Below are 26,198 nucleotides of genomic sequence, written 5' to 3'. Positions count from 1 at the left end.
TCTCAAACGCATAATTTAGTTATATTTTTATCGTATTTTCGGTTTTACAGTGATGAATTTTTATTTGATTGAAACAATCACAAAAAAGATTTAAACTTTAATTGAACAGTCAATTAACTTTTAATATTTAGAATCTTGTTTCATTTGATTCATTGAACTAAATACAAATCTCATCAAATTTTAAAAAGCTTTTAAGATGAGGATAGTATCTATGAAACTAAATCACTAATTTTCACATTCATGAATTTTATAATTTATCTGTAATTTACATATTTTCTGTTTGTTCATCCCAAATCACATGTGTCTAATGTCAAACATGTGAGTTGCTTCCAATTATATTATGATCAATTTCTACTTGATACGATCAATTGTAAAAAGATTTTAACTTGTCAAATTAACTTTGAACATTTAGAACTTTTTTACATGTATATAATCAGTAATTTGTTAAATTGAAATTGGAGTTAGTAATTTAAACTGCAAATCGATTGTGCACATGCAACACTTGAGAATCCCAATAGTAAAGCTATCATTATAGACTTTCTCTTTCTTAATATTATGTTAGTAAATAATTCACGAATCAAATATTGAATTGTGAACTTCATACATGCAAAAGAGATCAAGAAAGCTATGATTTTTTTCTAGTTCAAAAAATTCTTTTATACTATTTTTTGGTTCCAACAATCTCCTTCTTTTTGATACATAATGAGAATTTAACTTGCGAAACTTCATTTTTAAATCAATAAAAATGGTAAAAATAGAAATTTCTCCATATTAAAATTTTTAGTTGAAGGAAGTAAGGGTTACTTGCTCAAAAAATGAATATTTTATTAAATAAATTAAAATTATCTACTAAATAAACTAAATCAAATTTTGAGAATATTTGAGAATATATACTTACAAGAACATTAAGAATTAATTTCTTTTGTGAAATTATGAAATCTATTTTTTTAAAATATCTAATATGGATATATATCATTTAAGAAAAATTATTTTATAAAACAAGTTACTATTTACTCTTTGAACATGTTATTATATACGTAAAAAACTTTTGTCTATGTGAATTTTATATAAATAATTATTTATTTAATCTCATTGTCTATGTTTTGTTCTTGGTTAAATCCGAGTTGTGTGTTAATTTATTATCCATAGAAGTACATAAATTATTGAACGATACAAGTGGTTATATATTAACTTAATTGGTTAAATACAACTTATTTTTTTATTTTGATTTTGAAATTTTTAAATTACAAAAAATGTTAAACGTAAATATCAATCATTATATTTAGATGTATAAAAAATATAAAATTTTATCACAAGTTCACGTGAATAATGATTTCAAACATCACATAGTCTCTTGATGATCCAAAAAAGGGAAGAAAATAAAAATCAGATACCTTTTAAAAGAAACTTGTAAAAAGAATATAAAGTGTTGGAGGGTTTTTCTTAACATAGAGCAATTCAATATTCAAATTAAAAAATTAATGAAAAAAAATTCTGCAATTTTTATATAAAACCCACATATTTATGTAATTTGCTAAGCCAGGCGAATTGAGTTTGAATTTGCGCAATCACGCGCAGGCACCTACTGAATGCGTTCATATGCCACCGCACCACAGAGCTCAAATGCTGTTATTCCGGCTACCTTCAGCTTCAGTGCCTAATGTCAGAGCCACTGCTATCTCATGGCGTCTCCAACCTAGTCAGTTCCTCTTTACATTGAAAAGATCAATCTCTCTATACCCTAACCTCTGCGTCGGTCCCTTATGTTCCAGCTCAATTTCCACAGAATTCACCGACTCAGTTCGCGAAGAATCTTCGAAGCGTGTAAGTAATCCAATCCCTTTGTTTTTCGCAGAAATTGTTCCTTATTTCAGTTAATTGTTTGTAGTATTTTCATGTCCTATCGAAAACTCGATCACCATCACTTCTGCTTTCTTCTCCTTAATGCTAGGAGAATTTTTAATAATCAAGAGAGAGATTCTCATACAGTAACTCTAACTAATTACTGCAAAAATTGGAATTTCATTTGCTTAAGCAAAACTAACAGCGATTTTTGAGGTGGTGTATTGACATTGTAGGGTCCTCTTAAGCCTGGGCTGTATCTAGTCGGAACACCTATCGGGAATCTTGAAGATATCACCTTACGGTACTCGCTGAATCTGGAAATACATGGGTGTATATCCATTTTTGTTTTTGGAATAAACTGTGTTAGCTTTTTCTTCTCTAATCAAGTTCTTATTTATCTTGACTCTGGATAATGTAGTGCACTTCGCGTTTTAAGATCGGCTGATGTGATACTTTCAGAGGACACTAGGCATTCTGGGAAGTTACTTCAACATTATAATATTAGAGCTCCCCTCGTAAGTTTCTGTTAGCTTTGAGGTATAAGTTATTGGGGCAGTTTTGGGCTTTTGTATCCATTCTGAGCCTGGACTTTAGGTTTCCAGCTGAGTTATCATAAATTCAACGAGGCTCAAAGAGAACAAACGGTGTTAAAGAGGTTGCGACAAGGGGAGGTTGTGGCACTGATTAGTGATGCAGGGACACCAGGCATTAGTGATCCAGGTTCAGAATTGGTGAGAGTCTGTTTTATTTGTTGTTCAGTGATGGTGTATTATTTGCTTCCCTATTACTATGAGCTTGGCAATCTTTTTCTCTTGATGCAAGCAAGATCGTCCGTGTATTTAGCAAAACCTAGTACAGACATATAGTATTTGTAATTTTCACTTACTTCAGTAACCTTTCCGTGCACTTTGAAATTGAACAATCTGATTGTAGGGATTTTGCATATCTTATTTCAGATATTCTTTAATTAAGGGTCCCTTTATTCTTAGAAACCCTGTATTAGCTGTCCTTTAAATTTTGATGAAGAATGTGACAAGTTGGGATCATTATGCAGGCGAAATTATGTGTGGATGAGAATATTCCTGTTATTCCTATTCCCGGGCCATCTGCTGTTGTAGCTGCTGTTTCTGCCTCGGGTTTGGCAACTGATGAGTTCACATTTGGTGAATTTTCTGATGGAATTAATGCTCAACTCTCTCTTTTTGCAATTTTGTGACCATGTAGTATTGGTAGCATTAACATTAACTTGTTCCTAATATTACTTATTCTTTTTCAGTTGGATTTCTCCCTAAACATACTGGATCACGTAGGGATAGGCTGATTGTTTCTGCCAAAGAGACAAGGACACAAATATTCTATGTTCCACCGCACAAACTCTGTCAGCTGCTTGAAGAAACTTCGTCACTCTTTGGTGACTCGAGGTAACAACTGATCTACCTAGCCTCCTTGCGTTTAGTTAATTTCTATTAACTATTAGTTTGCTGAAGTTAGGCAGTATTTTCCCAGTAAGGATTATTCGTGATGTACTACTCATTTTCTTTGGGCATGGGCTCATGGTTTCCGTTTTTTTGGGGAGGAAGGTCAGTAGGTTGTGTCAAGGTTTGGGCAATAGTCTCGATTTGAAATGTGGTTGGAGATTAGGTGGCGATGAGAGATGTAGCAGTGGGGAAATACTTTGAGACTGCAGTTACCCTTTGAGAGAATTCAGTTCAATTATCAACAAAGTACTTTGAGGATTTTCTAAATTTTTGGGTTGTGTGATGCAATCAAATCTTTAAATGTGATATTTAAGACTTCGTAAATTTGATCCTAAGAAATGCTAGTGTGGTAGTTAGGTTTCCAAAAATTCCTAAACATGCAAATTACCTTAAATTTGTATTATATCATTAATATAAGGGCTAAAAGTTACTAAACTAAGAAAATCTCAAAACTCCTTACCAAATCAATTCTAGACCTATTTGGAGGGGGAAAAAAATCGTAAAAACCCTAATACGTCAAATAGCTGCTGGTTGCAAATCATCCACAACCAGTGTGTGGTGATTAACACAGTTGCCACCATCAACTAGAGACCTATGATCTTTTTTTCTTTTCGTTAAAATAAACTAGAGACCTATACTCAGCATCCAACTAGAGCTCCATTGCAAAAATCTATCGGAAAATGTGCCAGTTGTTGCAAATCATGCATTCGGTACCTTTCTTAATCTTGGCCTTTCCGACAAGTGCGTCTCACATCACCACCTGATCTGTAACCACATTTCAGGTTGAGCTTATTGTCAGAACCCAATGCCACCCATTTACCCGAAACCGGCATGTGGTTGTCACATATGCATGACCCATGAGTGGGCATTACAAGATTGACCAAACTAGTTTAGTCTCTTCAAAATTGTTTTCAGCAATTCCAAACAGTTTTCGGTATTTTTGGCCTACTTCTTGTTTTGTACTCTGCTTCACTCAAGTGGCATCCTACTGTACTTTGATAAAAGAAAATTTAGATATGTGGACTCTGAGGAAGAGAAGAATCATTGTTCATTAATATTAGATTTGATAAATCTTTCTTAGTTGTAGCTAAGCATATTCGAGCTTATAAAGTGGAGGAAGATCGGAAGCATTTTTCAATTTTCTGGTATTATGATGCCACCAAATTCTTAAGCAAGATGCTTAAGCATTCTTTTAGATATGTCTAGGTTCTTACTTCCCAAATCCTAAGTAGGCGAACTACCCTAACTTGTCCTACATCACATTTGATCTTCTCTTCATTTTCCATTCTAGAAAAGGAAACAAAGTGTAGGGTCTAGGACCAGTGGTGGTTGCCTTGGTCATAGTTTGTTATGGGTACATGGTATAGGTATGCGATTCATCGTTTTCTTTGGTAAATGGTATTGGGGTTAGTTTTATGTGGTTCATTACTTTGGGTGTGTAGTACATGATACCCATTTTTAGAGTTTTTGTAAGGGTTATTACATATTTATACATGTCACATATGCATGTATATATGCATAAACATATGTGAAGAAGTTGAAAACACATAAAATTACATACATTATATATAAAATCTAAAGAATTAGTTCACAAACAGCTGAAGAAGTTAAAAACACAAAAACACATACATTATATATAAAATCTAAAATAATTAGTTCACAAACAACACGATTCCAAATGTTTAAACAACTCTAGATTCTAGATACTCTTTCATGGGAGTTCTACTAGTGAGGGAGCCCATCCTAAAGCCTTATCTTTATTATTATTATTATTATTATTATTATTATTATTATTATTTTCTTTTTTATAAGAAAACAAATTCATTGGTTCATTAGAGCATTGGAGTGTTTCAAATAAGAGAACCAAAGCTGTTGAAACTTCTTGTAAGAAAATTGGCCACTGGTCAAGATGCATTCACTTAGCTGGTTGTTCCTCAGTCAAGGTGGTGTTCCTCTACTAGGTTCCTCACTCTGTTTCAGGCTAGAGCTTATGATGCTTAAAATCAATTTACTGGCTACTTCAAAGAGCCTTGACTCAGTGCAACTCAACCACTTAGAGAGCCTTAATTCATTCCTAAATTCTAGAGAACCTTCCTGTGGAGCTTCTTTGTTTTATGTGAAAATGGTTCTGAAAATAGTTGTACTACAATCATGGTTGTACCCAATGACTGTTGTACCCAATGACTGGGAGTAGTACAGTTACTGTATCATTGAATCGGATTTCTCTTTCTCTAAGCTCCTATTCTCCCTCCTATCTCTCTCTCTTTAACTATTCTCTCCTCATGTTCTACCTCACTTGACATAAACCCTAATGAGTCAAGGCCCTGACATGTCCTTGGGTGGTGGATTGTGCTTTCAATATAGTTTTGTCTGGTGATGAACACTCTAGTGGGATCTTTTCAGCTTTTTGCTTGAGGGAATTCGTCTGCACTTTGGATAGTTTCAGTAATGCATAACAAGTGTATCACAAAATTTATATATTTAAATATTAAGAGATATCCTATATTTATAATTTTATGCGTTATTAAGGGTATTTAGATTATTTGGAACTCTTAAGCATAGCCTATTAATAGGATAGTGTTTTTATTTCTTATTCAGTTTAGAAATTTTGGTTTTTAACAATTTCCTACTTAATTAATCTAGTCATGTTAGGTTTTTGATGTCATATAGCAAGGAGGGAGATCAATTTACTAGCCTGGTATAAAAATGTGGGACCCATGGGGACTGCAAGAAGAATTTGGATTAAAATTCCATTATGCTATCATATTATGTTAAGATTCTCTTTACTTTTTAGTTTATCTATTTATTTTTGGATAGTATTATCAGGAAATGAAAGGAAAGAATACATATATGGAGGATAAGACATCATCCTCAATAAATATAAATGGAAAAATCAACTGTAGAAAAATAAAACAGCCAAAATCGCCTATGGTGACAACATGATCGCCTCCTAATTCTGTAGAAGCTCAAAAATTACTAAATCAGTATAGTTCCTGCGAGCTTTTGCCCATAAGGTGGCCAAAAACGTTACCCTTTCTCGTGGCTAATGGCATGATGAGTAGTGGCCTTGAAATATCTTGTGGTTTCTCTCAAGCCATATACACCACGATATCTATTTTGTCTAACAATGAATAAATAAATATGAGTGTGTCTCTCTTCTATTGTAACACATAACGCAGGTACGTAGGGACAAAAACTCTGTTAGGCTGACGAACTTGTAACATCTCATTCGTGTTGAGCATTTGATGAATGATCGTTCATGCAAACACCCTTACCTTTGATGAAACTGAAGCTTTCTAAACGTCCTTGACAACAATATGATGGTTAGATGTTGATTATTAGTGGGGTTAACAAAGAAATTCTTATGAGTGCATTGACCCCTAGGTTCCAATGATCAAATTCTAGTATCTTATCAAGAATTTAAATGAACTAGCTTCAAACAGGGTTAGGAGGTTGAGCATATCGTGAGTCTCCCTATTTGATAGGTTATGATGTAAGTGATAATTCCAAGCTACTTCTCTCTTTGTGGTGGATGTAAACCTGAGATAAGATCATTGTCTCTGGATGATAGGTTATACAATTATTGGAATGGGAATTGGCTAGCCCTAGGTTGATCGCTAATCTGTGCATTCTTCCAAAACAACACTCTAGATTCATCTCCTACTATTAGGTGCATGAGCAGAACAAACAATCGGTGCACATTGGAGATAGCTTTCCAGGAACTTCTGTGAGAAATAGATCCTCTTGTTAAGACATTCCATCTGTTTCTGCAACCCTGGCGAGTGCTGTTGATCACTTTGTACTACAGAGAGTTTGGTTCCTGTGAGAAGCCCCAAAATTAGTTTAGCCAATAAAAATATTCTTTTAGTCTAAGATTCTTAATATCTAACCCCCCGAATACTTGTCTCTCAACTCAGTAAGTGGTCCTAATTCTCTTCCCCTGCCCCTGGTCATAAGAAGCGAATTGCACAAGTACCCCTCAATTCTCTCTGCTGCTTATGTTGGAATCCTAAACAACGACAAAAGTTAGATAGGAATACTAGACAGACAAACGTGAATAAGAGTTACTCTTCTTTCTAGAGAGAAAAACTCACCTTCCGATACTCCAAACACGTGACCACTTGTTCAACTATCCATCCCAAAAACCCCTACTTCTAAGGTTGCCTCCCAACGGAACATTTAGGTATGTGATAGGCCAGGTAGTTGATCTAGTATTAAGTTTATTTAAATAAATGTGATAGAATCCCATTTTATTTGAATAAGGCTATTGACAGTACCTACGAGTTATAACATGTACTAAATCATGGAAATTAGATCCTAAATTCTAGAAGAGACTAATCAGCTCTTCTCTATATATGTACCTGGTACAGCATCAAGCTGTTTATCTTATAGTTTCAGACCGCCTAACACTAAATTGAAGGATGCTTTCTAAACAATACTTATGGAAGTTAATCATGGTTTGCAAAGGGAGAAAATCTTGAAAATAATCAGCCCATTTGATTCAATATTTTAGTTTTAGTTGCCTTATAAATCTTAATCATGGTTGCTAAGGGAGGAAATCTTCGAACTAATCACCCTGCTTGATTTGAGATTTGAGCTTTAGTTCCCTTATAAATCTTAATTATGGGTTGCAAAGGGAGGAAATCTTCAAAATAATCAGCCCACTTGATTTGAGATTTGAGCTTTAGTTCACTTATAAACCAATCCCCAATATGGTACCATGTTAACATGGTACTAGAACAGAGGATATAGGAGTCTTTAAGCCTTCCAAGAACAATTCAAAAGCTTCCTTAAGATGTATCAAGAATATTGGGTGAGGGCCTAACTGGAACCTGAGCAGGACCAAGCCATGCTATAGCCCTAGTAGAGAGAATGCTCTGAATAATTAGAGATCCTATGGATGAATCTCTCAGCCACCAAGGCAAATGGGAGAGACACTCAAAGGAAGTATAAATTGAGGGAGAGAAATGCGAAGAAATAATGGACAAACAAGGGTAATTGAAGGGAGCAGGTGTACACCAAAATATTCTCATTTTTACTTCCCTCGTTTAGATGGTAATGTAGATCCTCTGGGGTGGCTCAACTTGTGTGAGCATTTTGTTGATCAATGAAGAAAAGTTAGCATCACTTCTTTCCACATCAAAGGAGATGCTCAACTTTGGTTCCTTGAGCAAGATTGACCAGTCAAAATTATTGAGGCAACTTTTAAACAACAATACAACCTTCCTTTTGGACCTCCCACATTTGCTTTCAATTGGGAGAATGCTCCAAGTTTTGCCAAAATAACTCGGGGAAGGAGTACCAGCAAAAATTAGAGAAATTGGCAGCATGTCCTCCATTCTTATTATTGACCATGAAGTTCCAGTCTTTGTCAGTAGACTGCCAGACTGTTGCAGCAAAAATAGAATTACAACATCTTGCTGATTTGATCACCACAATGAGTTTACCATTAATTTACAAACGAAGAGGCAACAAGAGGTGTCTGGAAGTTGGTAATAGTTGGAAATTGTCCCATGCCCCTGTTGCATAACACAAAAAGAAGGATTCCCAGCCGGTTCTTCAAGATAAATTTGCTCGAAAAACATGGAAGCAACAAAAAGGAGGAGTTGGAGTCTTTAGTTAAGTAGGAAGTTAGATCCCTTAAGGAACTAATAAGAGTTATAATTCTTTAACAATTTCCACTAGTATTTAGATTTAGCTATATATTAGGAAGTTGGAATAAAACAAGGACTATAATTTATAGAATTATAAGTAGATTTGAATTAGAAACTGGAATAAAACTACAACTATTGTTCCTATAATTGCAATAGGGATCTAATTCAATTAGCTTCCATATAAATATATTTATTATCATGGATGAAGTCAGTAAGCTATGAATTCAAAGAGTTTGTCTCAAAAGGATTGGAATCTCTCTTAAGACGAGCCTCACCATAGTCCTGCAAGGCCAGAAAACTGGGAAGCAAGTAGCTCACTTGCTTCAGGATTTCATACTAGCAGGCCCTATGCTCAGATCCAAAGTCTGGGACTGTGACAGCCACCTTTGCAAGACTGTAATTTGCAAAAGGCTAAGCGAAAGTAAAGATGGAAGAATGATTGAAACAAACTATATCTTCAGCTGTTGTGACGAATTGTGTACTCTGGTCCATTTTGCAAGAAGTATTTTTGGCTGGAGTTGGGAGAGGTTCTTGGAGAAGACTTGAATAGAGAGGAGGGAACTGTATATTTTGGGCCATTTTACAAGAAATTATCTTGGCTGGAGGTGGAGAAGTTCCCAAGATGGAATTGAATGGAACAAGGTATTCAAGGACAGCTTGGAGCCTAAACTATTAGGGGTAGAACTGAAACTTGGCTGTAAACTAAGCTATAAGGGTGAACTATGATTCTCCCTTAAGTTAAATATCTTTAATAATAAAAAACATTTATATAAACATATGTTAGTATTTTGCGTGTAGGCTTAGTTATTTTCATCTCAAGTATTTGGGTCTATAGATAGCAATAGAGTTTAGTGAGCAGGGGGTTTGTGGTCTCATCATCAGTAAGATAGAAACAAGTTATATGGCTAGATGAGAAGATACCTCCCAGATGGGGAACCCACAATCATCAAAAGCTCTTTTTGCAACCTGCCAGTTTATTTTATATTCTTATTTCCATCAAAGCAAGGTTGCAAGGGATTTAGATCCCATTCAATGTTACTTTCTTTGGGAGAATTTAGATGAGCAAAGAAGACACTATTTGGCGGCATTGGATTCTACCAAGCAAACCTTTTATCCACAGCTGTCTAGATATAAGATCTTTAGGGATACCAAACGGCTATGGAGATGAATATCAGTTGATCTAATTATGGTTTCTCAGCTCAGGGGTGGTTTGTTGCTCATTCAATGATGTTTTTTGGCAGAAAACATGAGTATTATAAACAAAAGGCACCAAGGGGGTGTTACCCAAGTATATAAGGAAACAGAATGCAAAAAGGGATAAAGCTAGAATATCTAAAAGGTCCCAGTATTTTTATCACTGTTAAGGGAATGACCTTTGGACGAAATCTGGAATGTTTGGAACCATCTGGCCTTGTAAAGTTCTTCTGTTTCATATCTCTAAACAGTAGTGGCGGATGAGTGCAATTGACTTAGATGTTTGCAGCCTATATACCATCCCATGCAAGTAATTCAGAAGAAATAGAGCTGCTCACCACGCAATGTATGCACATCAAACTAGTTGAATCCCATAACATTCTTCTCCTTGGACAATGTGGAAGAAAATGGTTAAATGATCCATTGTCACAAAGACAAAGTGGGCTATGATTAGCATTTAGCAACTGCAAACACCTCTCTTTCTCAAGTTATTCATGTTGAGGATGCAGAAGAGGCTTATGGCCCCTGTCTGTGGTTGTGGATTGAAGAGGGCTATAGTGGTTTAGCTTGAGATGGTATAAGGTCAGACAAGGCTCGGACAAAATTAGTGTTTCTTATTGCTCTCAGGTCATTTGGAAGGAAACAGAATTAAGAGGTTTTGAGGGGTACATAGTGTTCTCATTTAAAGATCATTCTCTCCTCAATGGAGAAGATCTTCAGAGCTCATTGGTATTTCGCTTAATTCTCTTTTGAAAATACCGGATTGCACTCTTTTGGTGGCTTGTTAATAATTTTAATCTATATCTTTCTTTTCCTAAAGAAATTGTCTCCAGAGTAAAGAACTGTAAATAGCAGTGGTCTGTCTGCATAGAAAGCAAAAATTAAAGGATTGGAGAAACACAAGTTAACTCTTCCATTTCCTATCCCTCTATTTTAGAACTTCTAAACAAAGAGAGTGGAACACATTTTCCTTTCCTTTCCTTGCCTTTCATCTTTTCCCCCTAATCTAAACATAGATTGTTAGTGCTAATGTACTTTCTGTCTTTATTGTCTACTACCTAATCTACATGTTTAAATATTATAGTGAAAAATTAAATATCAACTATGGTTTTAGTGATGACTATTCATGAATGATTTTAGTTTTTGTTTAATAACATCTTAGAAGTGATTGAATATTGTGATGTTTTTCTTTCATCATTCAACAAGCAGATGATGATAGTTATACTTGCAAGATGTATAGCACCAGATTCCTTTCCATTTCCTCTCACTCTAGGACCTAGAGGTAAATGTCTATTGACACAGGTCCTAATTTTCTCTCTCTCTCTCTCTCTCTATGTTTCAGACGATGTGTCATTGCTCGAGAAATAACAAAACTGCATGAAGAGGTAGATTTTTTAGTATTCCTTATTACATCATATCATGTCTGTTTAGGGAGTTAAAATAGTGTATCTGTACCATGCTATGAAGAAGGCATATTATTTTCCTCATTACATTTGTGATATTCTATTATATGTTTGCATCATGTCATGTCTGTTTAGGGAGCTAAATAGTGTATCTGTACCACTTACTTCCCACAGTACTAATGATTATGAGACTCTCTTCCATACACTCTCTTTTGTTACAATTAACAGGAGCAACGACCAACCAATTTATAGACTTAATACTAGAGGGTCTTTCTTGGTTAGGTCCTTATATAATTATTTGATTAAAAATGATGACACAAATGCCAGTATTTCTTTTCGGCAAATCTGCAAGGTTACTGCTCCACCCAAAGTTGCTTTCTTTGCATGGGAAGCAAGTGACGGGTGTATCTTTACTATTGACAAGCTGATGAGAAGGTGGAGAATGTTGGTGAATGAATGTTTTCTATGCAAGAGGGAGGGTGAGTCTTGTAATCATATCTTTCTTTGGTGCCCACTTGTGTATAAATTTTGGACTATGACTTATGGGTTACTGGGATCAGTTGGGTGATAGCTAGTTCCGTGAGGGAAGAAATTTGGGCCTGGAAGGATATTAATAGAGCGAAGAAACATGTGAGTCCCATTCCTCTTGCTATTTTTTGAATAGTGTGAAAAGAGATGAACAAGAGAGGTTTTCATGAGGTGGAAGATGACTTTGATAGGGTCAAAAATAGATGGTTTCAAACTTTGGGTTTTTTGGTTATGGGTCATTTTCTTTACATAATGGAAGATTTTGGGAGAATTTATTGATATTTTAATTGATATATAAATATTTATTATACATAGGCCGGTAACCATTTAATGATTGTGATTTAGTAGATTATATCATATTTTTATATCTAAAAAAAACATCTTAAATATCCATAAACTAGACATCTAGAACTATACTTTAGGAGAAGTAATCAATCAAAAAGGTCACCGGAAAACAGAAATTCAAATCATGCAATTTTGGCATCTATGAAGAGTTTATGATGTCTAAGTTATAGTTATATAGGTTTTGTGGCCGAACAACTGGCCAGAAAAATTGAAAACACTTTCGGAAGCCCATTGCCACGGGGTTCATATTTTTTCTAAGATCCTAAATCTTCAAAAATTCATAACGTATTTGATTTTCATGCAAATAATACATTCTTAGTGTCTACAGAAAACATAGGATGATTAGATTATAAATAAAATTGTTTAGTGGACAAACGATTGCTAGAAAAATTGAAAACATGGCTAGAACACACTATCACACGGTTCACACTCTACGCAGCCCTTAACTTTCAAAAATTCATAAGTTGCTCAATTCTAATCTAAATCATGAAATCTTGGTGGATATGGAAAGTTTATGATATGCAGATTATAAATAAAATAGTTTCGTAGTCAAAAGTTGGCTACAGCTGAGATCTCAGTATCGTGCTATTTGCATTTTCTCTGAAATCCTCAACTTCAGATATTCATAACTTCATCAATTTTAATTCAACTTATCAACCTTAGTGTTTATAGAAAGTTTAGAATAAGTAGAGTATAAATAAAATTTGTTGCAGAAGATTGACAAAAAAAAATAAAAAAAACATGGCTAGAACGCTACTGCTACAACAATTCTTGTCTTCTTACATATGTATAGGTGCTTCTTTTAGCTTTTATGTCTAGGTATCATGTAACAGAGTTCTAATTTAGAATTTAGGAGATTTACCTTGTTGCAAACATGTTCTTCTTCTCCTCTCTTTTTCTTTTCTTCTCTTCTATTCTTAAGGTTTTATAGCCTTTTAATTAATTTTTTAAAAAAAAATAAAAATAATGTATATTATGTATAAGGCACCAAGAGGTGTCCCTCATATACAAAATATTTACAATTCAGTTAGTGCATCAATAATCTTCCCAAAATCATCCCATCCATAGAGATCATGATCCAGCATTAGAGTTCCAAAAGCATGTATCCACCTATCTCTAATTCTAGATAAATCCCTCACATACCCATCAAATGTTTTGTTGTTCCTCTTTTTCCAAATTACTCAAAAAATGGTTAAGAGGTATAAGATTTACAATTTTTGATTTCTTACATATCTCACCCCAAGTCCCAAGTTTCTCTCTAACCGACCATGCAATTATCTGTTGATGCCAAGAAGACTATTTTTTTTTTAGATAAAAAGTATAGTATTTATATTAAAGAGGTACCAAAACGGGGGTACCGCCCATGTACATGCCAAGAAGACTATAAACCATAGTCCAAATATTGTACGCCACTGGACACCATAGAAGTAAGTGGTTGCAAGATTCTGCCGTCTGCATAGACATATAAGAAGCATTAGCCATGATATTACCCATTCTCATCAGCTTCTCAAGAGTTAAAATACATTACCGACTCGCTTCCCAAGCAAAAAAAGCAATTCTTGGAGGAGTTTTCGTTCTCCATATAAGTTGAGCTACCGGAAAATTAACATTCTCTCCACTGCCCTTGGCTAAGTGATTGTAGTAGGAGTTGACCGTGAACATCCCATTGTTCTTCAGTTTCCAAACCAGCTTATCCTGTTTATCATTCAAATGCATGGTAGATAATAACTGAAGAAGCGCCACAAACTCATCGATCTCCAAGTCGTTAAGTTTAATAATAAACTTTAATAGAGAGTGTCTCTCCACCTCTTAGTGAAACCTTAATATGTTTTTCTTTTCTCTTTATTGTTAGTTTAGAATAATTATATTATCATTTCTTTTTTTATTTTTGGGAACAGAGTATTACAGGTAGATACCCAATTTCATTCCTATCAAGCTTGTCTAGGTACATGCCTTCCAAATTTTTTCATTACAAGATCATATCCCATTAATAACATTGGCTATTATTTCAAATTTCATTCATGGGAACTGTTATATATGGCATCATAATATCCAACTCCTCTCTATGGTCTCATATTTGTTCAATGGGCAGCATTAATTGTATTGGCAATGAAGACTTGGGTAATCTATGAGTTACTTAATTCATCCTTGAGGACAAGGATGCCTCAATGGGGAGGGTAATGTTAGGACTAAAATCTAATATTGGTTAGGTTTTAAAAAATAATTAGTTGAGTTGCCTGTATTAGTGGAAATTAGTTAGGAATTAGTTGTAATTTTTGATTTACTGTTATAGAGAAACTAATGTAAAAGAGAAGGAAATGGAGATTATGTGAGACATTTTTCGTAAACAGAAATCCTTTGAATTGAATCAAGAACTACACTCTTTCTCCTTTGATTTCTTATTTCTTCATCTTTTAATCTCTAAATCTTCTGTTCTTCTTTCTTATTCTCCTCAATCTTTTCTTCTTCTTCCTTCGTATACTTCCAAATTCTTCTTTAATTCTTCTAGATCAAGACAGGTTCCTAACAAAAGGTTTACTTGTCTATGTTTAGCAAGTTCATATACATCAAAATTCAAATTTTCACTATTTGACCCTTTGAACAAAGAAAGAAATATAACTTTAAGAACCAAAAAAGAAGGATGTCCGAGTCTTTAGCTATGGAGCCAAATTTTGTCCACAGTGGAGTTAGATTGTTCAAAGAGAAGAGAAAGAGATAAATCCAGGTACTTCCAAGAAGTACAACCTGTCATTTATCTTAGCATGTCTAATCATCATCCTTGACTCATGGTCCTGAAATACACATCGAGAAATGTTACTTTGAAATTCATATCATGAGGTAACTTATTTATTGGCACAAGATTAGTGGAAAGTTTTCTAACATGAAGTACTTTGAAAGACTAATCTTAACATCTCTGGTCCTTGCTATAGTGATTAGTGAACCATTTGAAGTAGCTATTTTTGGTTGTTAGGGCAAAGGGCATATGTGCTAAAGTTATGTGAGGAATGTGTCATATGATCTGTGACTCCTGAATTAATAATTAGAGTTTGCAAAGAATTTACCTGAGATTTTTAAACCATGTGAAAGAAGGAACTTACTTGAATGTGCCAATGAACTTGTACCTATGGGTTTTTCTAGAGTTACAAGGAGATTCTTTTAGCCTCTTAATCTTCTTCTGACGGAATTATCTACTGGACTGTGAAGTTAATTGGACGTGGCAGTAAATAGCGTAGGTACGGTGTAGTCCGGGAAACCAGAAGCAAAAGAGAACAGGACAACTAACTCGAACAAACTGTGTAGTAGGGGCTGGTTGGTGCTGCTTTTTGCAGCTTGGTGGCAGCTATGAAGGCTGGTTGTGGCTATGAAGGCCGGTCGGAAAGTGGCTGCAGCATGCTGGTGAAGTAAGGCGTGCAGCATTGTAGGATGCAGCTAGAGGCAGGATGCTTGGTGGAGGCTGGATAACAGAGTATCTTTAGCTGCAACAGAGTGGAAAAACAGAGCAGAATAGGTCAGAAACAGAGCAAAACTAACTGCATACGAAAGCAGAGCGCCAAAAACAGAGCAGAGCTGCGCAAAAACAGAATAGGACAGAGCACCAAAAAAGAGGTGGCTGTTTGCAGCTGAAAACAGAGTTTGTTTGAGAGGAGTTCCGCTATGGAGGTAAGGTTTATGTTTAGGGTTTATTCCGGCAATGTACTCCAGTTTAGAGTTTGAAAATGAAATAGAATTTTTTCTCTTACAGCTTTGATATACGTGGAAGAATAGAATGTGATGTTTATTATTGAATAATTTGACCCTATATATACACAATTTAGGTGTAAGAAAAGGAAACCCTAAAATTAATTACATAGGTTTGTTTTTACTAATATACTCTACTACAAAATCATAACTAACATACAGTATCTGTCACCATTTTTTCTTTCGTTACACATTCTCCCTCTATCCTTTAATGAGACTTTCACCAGTGCTTACTGTAGAGCTGAAATTCCCTTTAGTGTTAAGGTCTCTTGTGGAAGACTGCTCTGAACAGACTAAATAGTATTGACTTGTTACAAATCCGCAGACCTGACCATCCTCTTTGTAATCAGATCGGCATATTAAATTATTTGAGCTGAACAGAATAATCGTATTCAGCCTACTTAAAGAAAAAAATGAAAACCAAGCATCTTCTTTTCTGGTTTTGGTGCAAGAGAGGATTTCACTATTGTTAATCTCAAGAAAGGAAGGGAAGGTTTTCGTGAAGCTATATGTGCTAGAGGGTGGCTGAGAAACCGAGTCACCTTTTCTGGTATCCATTACCCTTTTGTTTTGTGCGTATTGCTTTTGAATTTTCTGGATTGAGTTTGGTGACTTGGTCTTTTTTGTTTTGGATTTTAGCATTGGCAGGGTGTTTTTTGTTTAATAAAAAGAGAAAAGAATTCTCTCTCTTAGCTCCTGACTTACATGTGGCTTATCTAGAAAGACAGGAAGGAACATGAGGCCCTTTGATAGATGGCTCAGGACACTTTGTTATTTATTTAAGGGTAGTCCTCTTACTTCTGATAAAGATCTAGGGAATTTCATGACATCATGACAAATTTGCAACTTCTTAAATAGGTAGCAATCCCTTGTTGGCTTGTTTTTGTGATTGTTTTTTTCTCTCAACAGAAGTTTTCAATTATTTTAACTCTTCTACAAGATTCACTGATGAAGATGATTATGTTTTGATAGTTTTGGAGGGGTACTCTGGGGGAAGCCAAAGAAGCATTTGCAGCTCACCAACCAAAGGGAGAAATTACACTTTTGATTGACGGAAATAAAAGCTCTATGGTTGAAACTCCGACAGAGGCTGAGCTTGAAAATGAATTAAGAGAACTGATCTCCCAGGGTTATAGTCTCTCTAAGGTAATAGCTTTTCTAACGGGGGCCTATCCCTTGAAAATTAAGTTCACACATACAAGTTAATATGTTACAGAGCATTATACGTTGTGCTATTGCAAAATTCTTTGAAGTTAATATTAGCACTGGTTAGTGTTTAGATTGGTTCACTGAAGGTTGTGATTGTAAAATGAGTGCAACCAGGGTGGTTGATGGTGTGAGTTCATATTAATAACGATCATTCTCATTAATATTTATTTAAACATTTTACAGAATGCAGTGAGTAAATAATGTTGTGAACATATTTTCTGCAAAGTAATAGGAAGTTCTATGAATATATGGCAACGTTTTTTGGCTGGCTACCAAATTTCATTTCATCATTAGAAGGGGAGATTTGGCCTGCCCTTAATCTGCCTGTTTGATAGATATCTGTAGTCCCTTTTTGAGTGTGCCTCAAAGGGCTGTGAATGAGCTTTCTTAGTTATGATAACTTTCACCTATGACTGTGCTTCAGGCTGTCAAACTGGTGGCTGAAGGAACATCGGCGAAAAGGAAAACAATTTATTCACTTGCATTAAGGAAATTCGGGAAGCAAGTTGAGACAGAACATGATTGTGATCGACGCTAATCATACTGCAAGTTTACAAGTTTCTGTTGCTTGTACTACCATGTTTGTTAAAATGGATAAGTTTGAAAGTTTCTACAGGTCACCAGTTTTGTGTATTGCTATGCCCTTTTTGTAACCACTAATAAATTGTTTGGTTGGGCAGACAAATTGTCCCAATCTAATCAGATCCTTCTCAATTCATTATTGGAAAGACTGTTTGGAATCTTGATCTGCTTCATTAATTATCAATTTTAGATTAATAATGTTTCTCAGATTCAATGGTCTATCTGGTGATAGATGCAACTGGAGCCAGCTGTATAAGAGGATGCAGGATGAAAGAAGGGGGGGCAGTCCCTATTAAGAAGCTGGTACAAGATTGGCAAGTGCTTCACATGTAATGGGCCCACCCACAAATTAGTAATTGCTGGCTTAATCACTCTCTAGAAACCCTAGTACACCTCCAACGGCCACAGCTATCTACTTGTGTGATATGTTTATGAGATTATGTACAAAGGAGAAGAATATGGTTGGTAATATAGTCAGTAGCGTATATGTGGCTAACTAAACGTGTCTGGTTTGTGTTGTGTGATCAGGATGAAGCCATTCTAGGTGGAGAGGAGGGCTTAAAGATACGTTGGCCGGTGGCAAGTATGTTGCTGGGATCGAACTGCATTTTCCTCTGGTGAAACTGATCCCACTTGGGTCCAAAGTGCCGGACCCACTCCTGTCTAGTAGTGTAGTGAGGTAAATATTGCTTGACCTTGATACCTGCATCATCGCAAAATTTGAGGATCATACGGTTCTGGCTGGTTAGGAAGTCCAAGTCATCATTGTCCAAAGCCGATCTTAGGAAAGCCACCAGGTAAAACACGTCTTCATCTGGAATCACCACGGAGCTTCTGTGGTCCCACCTGCACCATATCATAATGTTAGCTGTAGCAATTCTTTCTTTTCTTTATTGTAAATATTAAAAAAAGACAACGTTGGAGAAGGCAGGAACTCACAAAAAAGTTTTGCAGAGTATCAGCTATTAACCATTGGATTGTAAGTTTATAAGGACTGAAAATTCTAATAACTACTCTAAATCCAATGGTTAATAATGACTGGTTCATATATTGTTTAGTTGTGAGCGCGATTATTCTATTGTCATTATTGTAAATAAAAATAGTTAGTTGGGTTATTGAAGGAATCAAGGGGGGGGGAGTTCAGGAGAGGGTGGTTTCTGGAAGTAAAGAGAGTTAAGTCTCTTTCTTTTGTAACTGGGTGGGTCCCCCACACAAGATCTCCTGACACCACAATCTTCTGGCTTTGGTGATCATTTGTTGGGTTCTGGTCAACAAAGGGCAAAAGGTTTTTGTCAATCCTGGCTGGCCCTGCCTTGTTTACAAATATTATGTTCATGTCATTCATTTGTTTTCTTCTTCCACATGGCATTATCTTAATCTTATCCTACCCTCCTTCCAAATTCACATTCATTTACCAGTACAAACCCTAGGGTTCACATCTCATCAGAAAACCCTATTTTATATCTTAAACCCGTTGTTGGTCTTGTACTTTTACTGAGAAATTCAAATGGAGTGGTTAAAACTTCAAAAGGGGTGAATCATTTTCTATTGGTACTTTCACCTGTTTGCTTTTGCATGCATGGGGAAATTAAATACAAATAAGGTAAAAGTTATGGAAACAATCTCACGTCAACATATATGCATGCAGAAATGAAATATTAAACTCACTTGTCTTTGTTCATGGGGTAGATGAGAATGGGCCCACTTGTTTTATTTCCCAAAATGCCCTTGAATACGCCCTTGTCCAAGTCAGAAATTCTTGACTTGGGAACAAAAAGGTTTAGCCAAGGGTGTGGCACGTCCCACAATCCTTTAGATCGGAGCTTCAACTCGGCCTTGTGGACCCGGTCCAAGAAATCTACGTACGGCATATCTGTTGTGAAAACTGATGATGGAATAAAATTCAATTTCTTCAGCAACGACTCTATTTCCTGCAATAAAATAAGTTTTACACCCATCAACAGATGTCTTTTTTTAAAAAAATAAAAAAATAAAAACAATAAAACTCCCAGGTACCAAAAACAAATATTAAAAAAAGAAGGAAAAAAAAAAAGCTGCTACCAAACAACTGCTTTTGTCAGGATAAGTTCGATTCCAATCAATTTTATCTTTTTTTTTTTTTTTTAATTTAAAATTAAAAAGAAGGGTGATTAAATTAAATTAATTAGAGGAGAATAATTTGGTGGACGGTTCATGGGCGGCCTAGATTTGATCATATATTATAAAAATGAAAAAGTAGCATTCAATCTTAGGTTATAGATGAGATTGTAGATTACAGAAGATTTTTTGCATGGTTTCTTGTGAATGTTTTTATTGCATTTTATAGTAGGTTATATTGCCAACATTACGTGTGAGATCTTACTTAAAACACTAACCTCGAATAAATATAAAATCTTAAAAAGTATAATAGAATAAGAATATCTTAAGTTCTATTTTAGCCAATTATATTATGAGATATGCGATCTTCCTCGAGCATCATACATTTATTTATTAATAAAAATATGTATTTAAAAAAAAAAAAAGATTTGGAAGGGTAAAAAGAAGCAAGTACCTGATCTATGGAATCTCCATCGTGATAGTTCTTTGTTATCTCCAAGCAATACAATACGCCGCCATTAGAGTGAGCAGCAAGAGAGGTGATCTTCAGAGGGTTACGAGGGGAGAAGAAAGAGGATCTCCAGTTGTTGATGAGACCTTCGTCTACAATAACAAAACCCTCAACATAGTCGAATTTTTGCCCATGCATTTTCAGGGATATCAGATATTCCTGGTCCCTCGTGAACTCTGAGAAATCCGAGTACAGCACCCTGATCCACCGGACCTATACAGTATACACACATATATATACACTTACATCAGTTTCTAAACATACATAACATGCAAAAAAAGTTATCAAAAAGAAAATTAAATTACCCTCTTGGGAGCTCGTTCAAGCAGAATTCTAGCTCTGGTAATGATTCCAAATTGGCCTAACCCACCAAGAACAGCATGGAACAGCTCTGAGTTCTCTTGATTTGAACATGTCATGAGTTCACCCTTCCCTGTGCACTTACAGCTTTTAGCTGTTTTTCCATGAACAACAAAAGTTAAGAAAGGAATACATATATACATAAACATATGTATATATACCTGTAACAACGTCAAGCTCATTGACATTACTAATTTGAGGACCGTGGTTAAAAGCTTGGCCACTGATGCCGGCATTTGACAAAGTACCACCCACCGAAAGGTACAAATAATCAGTCCAAGACTTGGGAGCTAGTCCATATTCCAACGTCTTCTTCAGCACATCAATCCACAACTCTCCACCCCACACATCAACATACTTCTCCTTCTCCCACACCCGACTCTCTCCCCCCTTTCCCCCGCCGCCGTTCATCTCAATCACCACCCCGTTCTCCGCCTGCGCCTGCCCGTTTATCGAATGCCCGTGGCCCCTCGCTGACACTCTCAACCCCTGTCCTCCCACGTACGCCGCCCTCACCACTCTCGCCACGTCCTCCGCCGACCCTGGCTTCACAACCGCCACCGGCTCCACTCTACCCACCATGCCGAAATCCATGGATGCCGCTTCCACGTAAGACCGGTCCAAGGTTAGCTGACCGTCGAGGAAGTGATTCATGGGGTCTAGGCTAAATCCCGCCGCAATAATCAATCGGCATATACCCCAGATGATTAGCAGAAGCATTTTATACATTTTATATTGTTAGTGTGTAACAGATATGTATGCACATAGGGATGCAAAGGAATGAATATATATTGTATAGAAAGAAGAAGAAGGAAGAAAAATGTTATGGTGGGGAGTCACGTAAGTGCAGAATGTGCTTTAAAGATTTTGTAGGCAACATGCACAGATTCTCCCTTCTGTGTTGACGTAGATAATTTAAAAAGATGATATTGGGAAGAGAGAGTGTCTGTCTAGGATATAACATACAGGTTCTCTATTTATAGGACCAAAATTAAAAATAAAAAAAAAAATAAAACTAGAAACGTGGCCGTTCACGTGCGAGGGAGTGACTAGACACGTGCGAGTATACAGAGGGGGGCCTGCTTTCCCAGGGCCTCAGCTTGGGCCCCACGCTTGGATACGGAGTATCTCTGTGGGGACACTTCACGTGGGCGCACCCTCTCGCCCCTCTTTTTTACATCTATACACCACATTCACTTCTTCTGCTCTTTACTTCATCAAATTAAAACAAAATAAAAATTAATTAGTAAATCAAAATTCAAATGAAGTATTTTTATTATTATTTGAGAATAAATTTCCAAATTTTAACAGAATTAATTCAATTATGGATAAACAATTATTTTATTATTAATTATCAGTCAAAACTATATATGTAGTGATTATGTAATAATATCAATTTTTACCCAAAAAAAAAAAAAAATTAGTTTTTGTTGTTATATAATATGATTCAATGAAAAAATTGGAACTCAGAAGTCATAACTTATATGTTTTCTTTTTATATGATATTAAAATAATTACTAATTTTCCATTGTGAATATTTTTTTTTTGTATTATTTAGTTGATCTATAATTAATTACAATAGAAATAAAATTCAAATAATAATTAAGAATATTCGAAACTGAAGATATAATAAAAGATTATAAACAAATAAAAAACAGATTTGTCATTTTATGAGATTATCAAGAACAAAATAATGAAACTTGAATGGACAATAATGGAGAATCAACGAGTCAATAATTGGACACTTCCTGGCTAATGTAATATTGTTTAATTACCATTAAATCGAATTGCACGGTCCAGCTAGCCTCTGTTAATTAATACTGCATCTTCTAAAAAATTATGTTTGACATATATATATATATATATATGCATGTACACTTTTATATTGTACTACCCATGTATGTATATAATTATATATATATATATATTTTTTTTTCCTTCACACAATTTATTTCACATAATGTCCGGGAGAATGAGAATGCATTAAAAACTGTCTCAAAATAAAAAAGACAAACAGTATTAATGATTAGTTTGGACGGTTCATTATTGATAAATATCGTTACATCTACTTTACGAGACAATATATGAATATGTATGTATGTATATGTGTGTGTGTTTTGGAGAATAACCTTTTAATTATGGCTTTTAATCTTCTCCGTGAATTCTTCAGCTCAATTATAAGAAAAAACTTGTGATAAAAGAAAATACTTGTACATATGTATGTGTGTATATATATATATATATATGTATGTATGTATGTATTGTTTTTTTGAAAATAGTTATGGTAATTAAGAAGGCAGGCAAAGAGAGACAGGTCACATGTATGTTTATAAGTTGAAGGAGTTAAAAAGGTGACAGGAAGAGAGAAATGAAAGGCGTGGGTGGGTGATTTGATGTTGAAATCGCTAGCTGGTTTCCAGGTTAGAAGAGGAACACAAAACTCTCTCCCTGTCTCTTTTTCTTCTCACAAAAACATCTTCTTATAATAATCATGAAAACATATGTACAAAAACTTTAATTTTTAAACACTATGAGATAAGAATTTCTATCTCACCTTGGATAATGTCTGCCAAATCAAAATCTGGTCTTATACTCAAATTTCATTTATTTATTAAAAATTAAAGTTTACATGATATTCATGTTTTTTTTTTTTTTTTTCTAAATTATTTGTTTTATTGTTAATGCAGCTCACGGGCCTTACATGTGAGAAAATGATGGAGTGTAAATGCGCCTCACTTACCTAAAATATAAATATCTCAACTAACTCCCTGAATATTTCAGAGAACGGTAGAATACAAAACTCTAATATAGTTTTCTTTTCAAGCGGTTGTCTTCCTCATAAAGCTCTTCAACTTTGTGGTATTTTTTCATTTTTCCTCTTTATTTTCTTGATAGATCTTGAGTGTCAATAAATATGTACATAAAGTAGCATTTTGTTAAATGGTACGAGAGCGTTCGAATATGAAAAATTTAGAAATCTAATCAAACAACCGCTGACCAATATCATACACCCTTTAATAGGATCATTGTAGATCTCTCTAACCTTAATAGCCCGTATTATATCATAATAAATGAGAGTTCAAACGCACTATTAGTCTCTCAAATGGTCGAAGCGAGCAACTATTAAAGATGAGTTAAATTCATGAAACACGCGTTGAGGATTAAGAACAAACTAGAGTTTTTAAACGGAATCCTAAAAGAGCCGACATATTCGATCAATTCTTTAATAGAACACTGGTTGCAATCCAATGACATCATGATAATGTGAATTCATAATTGTTAATCATATATTTATGAGAGAACTAAATAAATCGAAATAAATTATCTCTTAATTAGAGGAAAAAGTCTCTGATGGAAGTATGGTAACAAGACATGTGAGGAGTATACAATAACTTACAGATACTTTCACAAAGACTTTATCCAGTTGATTGCTCAAATGAAACATGGTCAAGATGGAAGAAGAAAATATATACTCTCTATCTTGATGGGGAATGTCAATGCATACTAGACTTCGGAGGAGGGTTAATTGCTCAAGCTCACAAATCCATAAAAGATTAAGAGGTGCAGCACACTGGCTCAGCATGTGATAAAACGATGGAGTTGAGCATGTTGTAAATGTGCCTCCCTTACTTGAGGTATAAATATCGTGGTAGCTCTCTGAATGTCCCTAAGAGCGGTAAAGCGCGAAACCCTAAATAGGATTTTCCCTCCAGGCAATCGTCTCCCTCCACGAAGCTCTTCGACATTGAGGCATTTTCTCATCTTTCCTCTATATTTTCTTGATAGATCTTGACTGTTAGCTAGTGTATATATAGAATAGCAATTTGTTACACTTATTACACAAATTTCATATCGAAAGACACTCGTACATGTGAATTTTTTAAAATAAGTTAAATAAATAAACTACTTACCGAACAACAAGTGTATCATAAGAGATTTATTTTAATATCCAAAATAATATGTTCACCTGTTTGTGAGTATTGAGTTAAAATATGAAGTTGTAAATTATTACAAAATAAATCAAAGTTTTATTTTAAAATAAGTATAGTTATAAAAGATAATTATTTATCTAACCAATATATGGAGATTAAACAGCTTTGAATAAAATCTCTGTGCAATTTGTGCAATCAAAAATTATGAAACAATTGAAGATAATAAGAAAAAAAATCACTTTTATGTAATTAATATGATGCAATTGGATCTTATTAGCTCAAAATAACCTACATGCTTTGGATGATAAGTGATCGATATATTATTGATTATTTGAAGAGAAAAAAAGATATCACTAAATTTTACGACCAATCATTAGATATATATCATGTTTACGCATCATATAATTTCTCAATTGAAAAGCAGATTACTAACAATCAATTCAGGAATGACTATTTATATGAAAAAGGAAACTTACAAACTTTGGAACTATTAATTATACTTAATTTTTTTTAGAAAAAAAAAATATATATATATTATTTCTACCTAGAAATTTCACAAAGAATGAATTGAGGATAGTGTACGGTTTAAGATTACAGGTGAACTGGATTCTGTAAATATGATTAACTTATTATATTTTAGCAGAAATAAAATTGGTGTGTGAACAATTGGAATAGATCTACCTCGTGGAGTACGTGTTTATATATTATATTTTTAGTAATTAATTAATTTACCTGGTCTCTGAGTTGTCTTCTTATTTCTTGGTTTGATGCTTATTAGTCAAATCAAATGCTTTAAATGTGGAAAATGTTTTCATGCCAGTTGTTAATTCTTGTAATTCATTATTTCTTGTTTTTTTTTTTTTTTTTTTAAGAACATACATGTTGTATGTATATGTAGGTGTGATGGGATGGAGAGAGTTAAGGGTCTCCAAAAGCATGTATAAAGACAGACCAACTACTGTTTAAATATTTGGCTTCCAATCCATTCACACCCTAAATAACTAAGGTTTTCAACTTTCAATCCCATTAAACTTTTGAAAAACATATAATAAGACGGTCGGGTTTTGAATTTAGAATATCAAAATATAATACTAATTTGGGATGAAAACCAAATTCATTATTGGTTTGATAATCCAAATGATGTTGAATTGACGGCTAGTCGAATCAATGCCGAGATGGGTTTATATGAAAATAAATGAATGGTGGGTTAATTTTGAGAAATTGGGTAATGACAAGGTTGTTTTCCTCAAAACACACACACACAAAAGACAAGCTTCTAACTATTTCGAATCATGTTTTGTCCCTTATGTCTGAAATTTGAA

General features: G+C 34.7%; 2 protein-coding genes across 5 annotated transcripts; one reads left to right on the top strand and one right to left on the bottom strand.

Annotated features, from left to right (window-relative positions):
* The first annotated feature begins 1,433 nt into the window (after window positions 1-1,433).
* Window positions 1,434-18,137, top strand: LOC110810797 (Tetrapyrrole (Corrin/Porphyrin) Methylase). Of its 3 annotated transcripts, none has more exons than XR_015818685.1 (9): window positions 1,434-1,824; window positions 2,079-2,146; window positions 2,264-2,360; window positions 2,448-2,576; window positions 2,900-3,008; window positions 3,122-3,266; window positions 11,514-11,556; window positions 16,906-17,043; window positions 17,158-17,288. XR_015818685.1 is itself a non-coding variant. In XM_022037088.2 (9 exons), the coding sequence occupies exons 1-9, from the start codon at window positions 1,600-1,602 to the stop codon at window positions 17,930-17,932; spliced, it is 1,104 nt and encodes a 367-aa protein (XP_021892780.2). In that variant the 5' UTR covers window positions 1,440-1,599; the 3' UTR covers window positions 17,933-18,137. The 3 variants fall into 3 exon arrangements, 2 of the variants coding, with proteins under 2 accessions (XP_088074862.1, XP_021892780.2); XM_022037088.2 differs by lacking the exon at window positions 16,906-17,043 and adding an exon at window positions 17,819-18,137 and having other exon boundaries at window positions 1,440-1,824; window positions 17,158-17,331; XM_088218736.1 differs by lacking the exons at window positions 2,448-2,576; window positions 16,906-17,043 and adding an exon at window positions 17,819-18,137 and having other exon boundaries at window positions 1,439-1,824; window positions 17,158-17,331.
* A 107-nt stretch (window positions 18,138-18,244) lies between these two features.
* Window positions 18,245-21,905, bottom strand: CKX5 (cytokinin oxidase 5). Of its 2 annotated transcripts, none has more exons than XM_088218718.1 (5): window positions 21,106-21,905; window positions 20,890-21,038; window positions 20,528-20,797; window positions 19,645-19,907; window positions 18,245-18,822 (listed from the first exon to the last, which is right to left on the bottom strand). In XM_088218718.1, the coding sequence occupies exons 1-5, from the start codon at window positions 21,671-21,673 to the stop codon at window positions 18,501-18,503; spliced, it is 1,572 nt and encodes a 523-aa protein (XP_088074844.1). In that variant the 5' UTR covers window positions 21,674-21,905; the 3' UTR covers window positions 18,245-18,500. The 2 variants fall into 2 exon arrangements, with proteins under 2 accessions (XP_088074844.1, XP_021892779.1); XM_022037087.2 differs by having other exon boundaries at window positions 20,890-21,017; window positions 21,106-21,904.
* Window positions 21,906-26,198: the final 4,293 nt, after the last annotated feature.

The sequence above is a fragment of the Carica papaya genome, chromosome 1 (assembly GCF_054855325.1).
Source record: "Carica papaya isolate Zhongbai chromosome 1, ASM5485532v1, whole genome shotgun sequence".
NCBI lineage: Eukaryota > Viridiplantae > Streptophyta > Magnoliopsida > Brassicales > Caricaceae > Carica > Carica papaya.
Note: the sequence above shows the minus strand (reverse complement) of the source record. Positions and strands in the feature narration are given on the sequence as shown.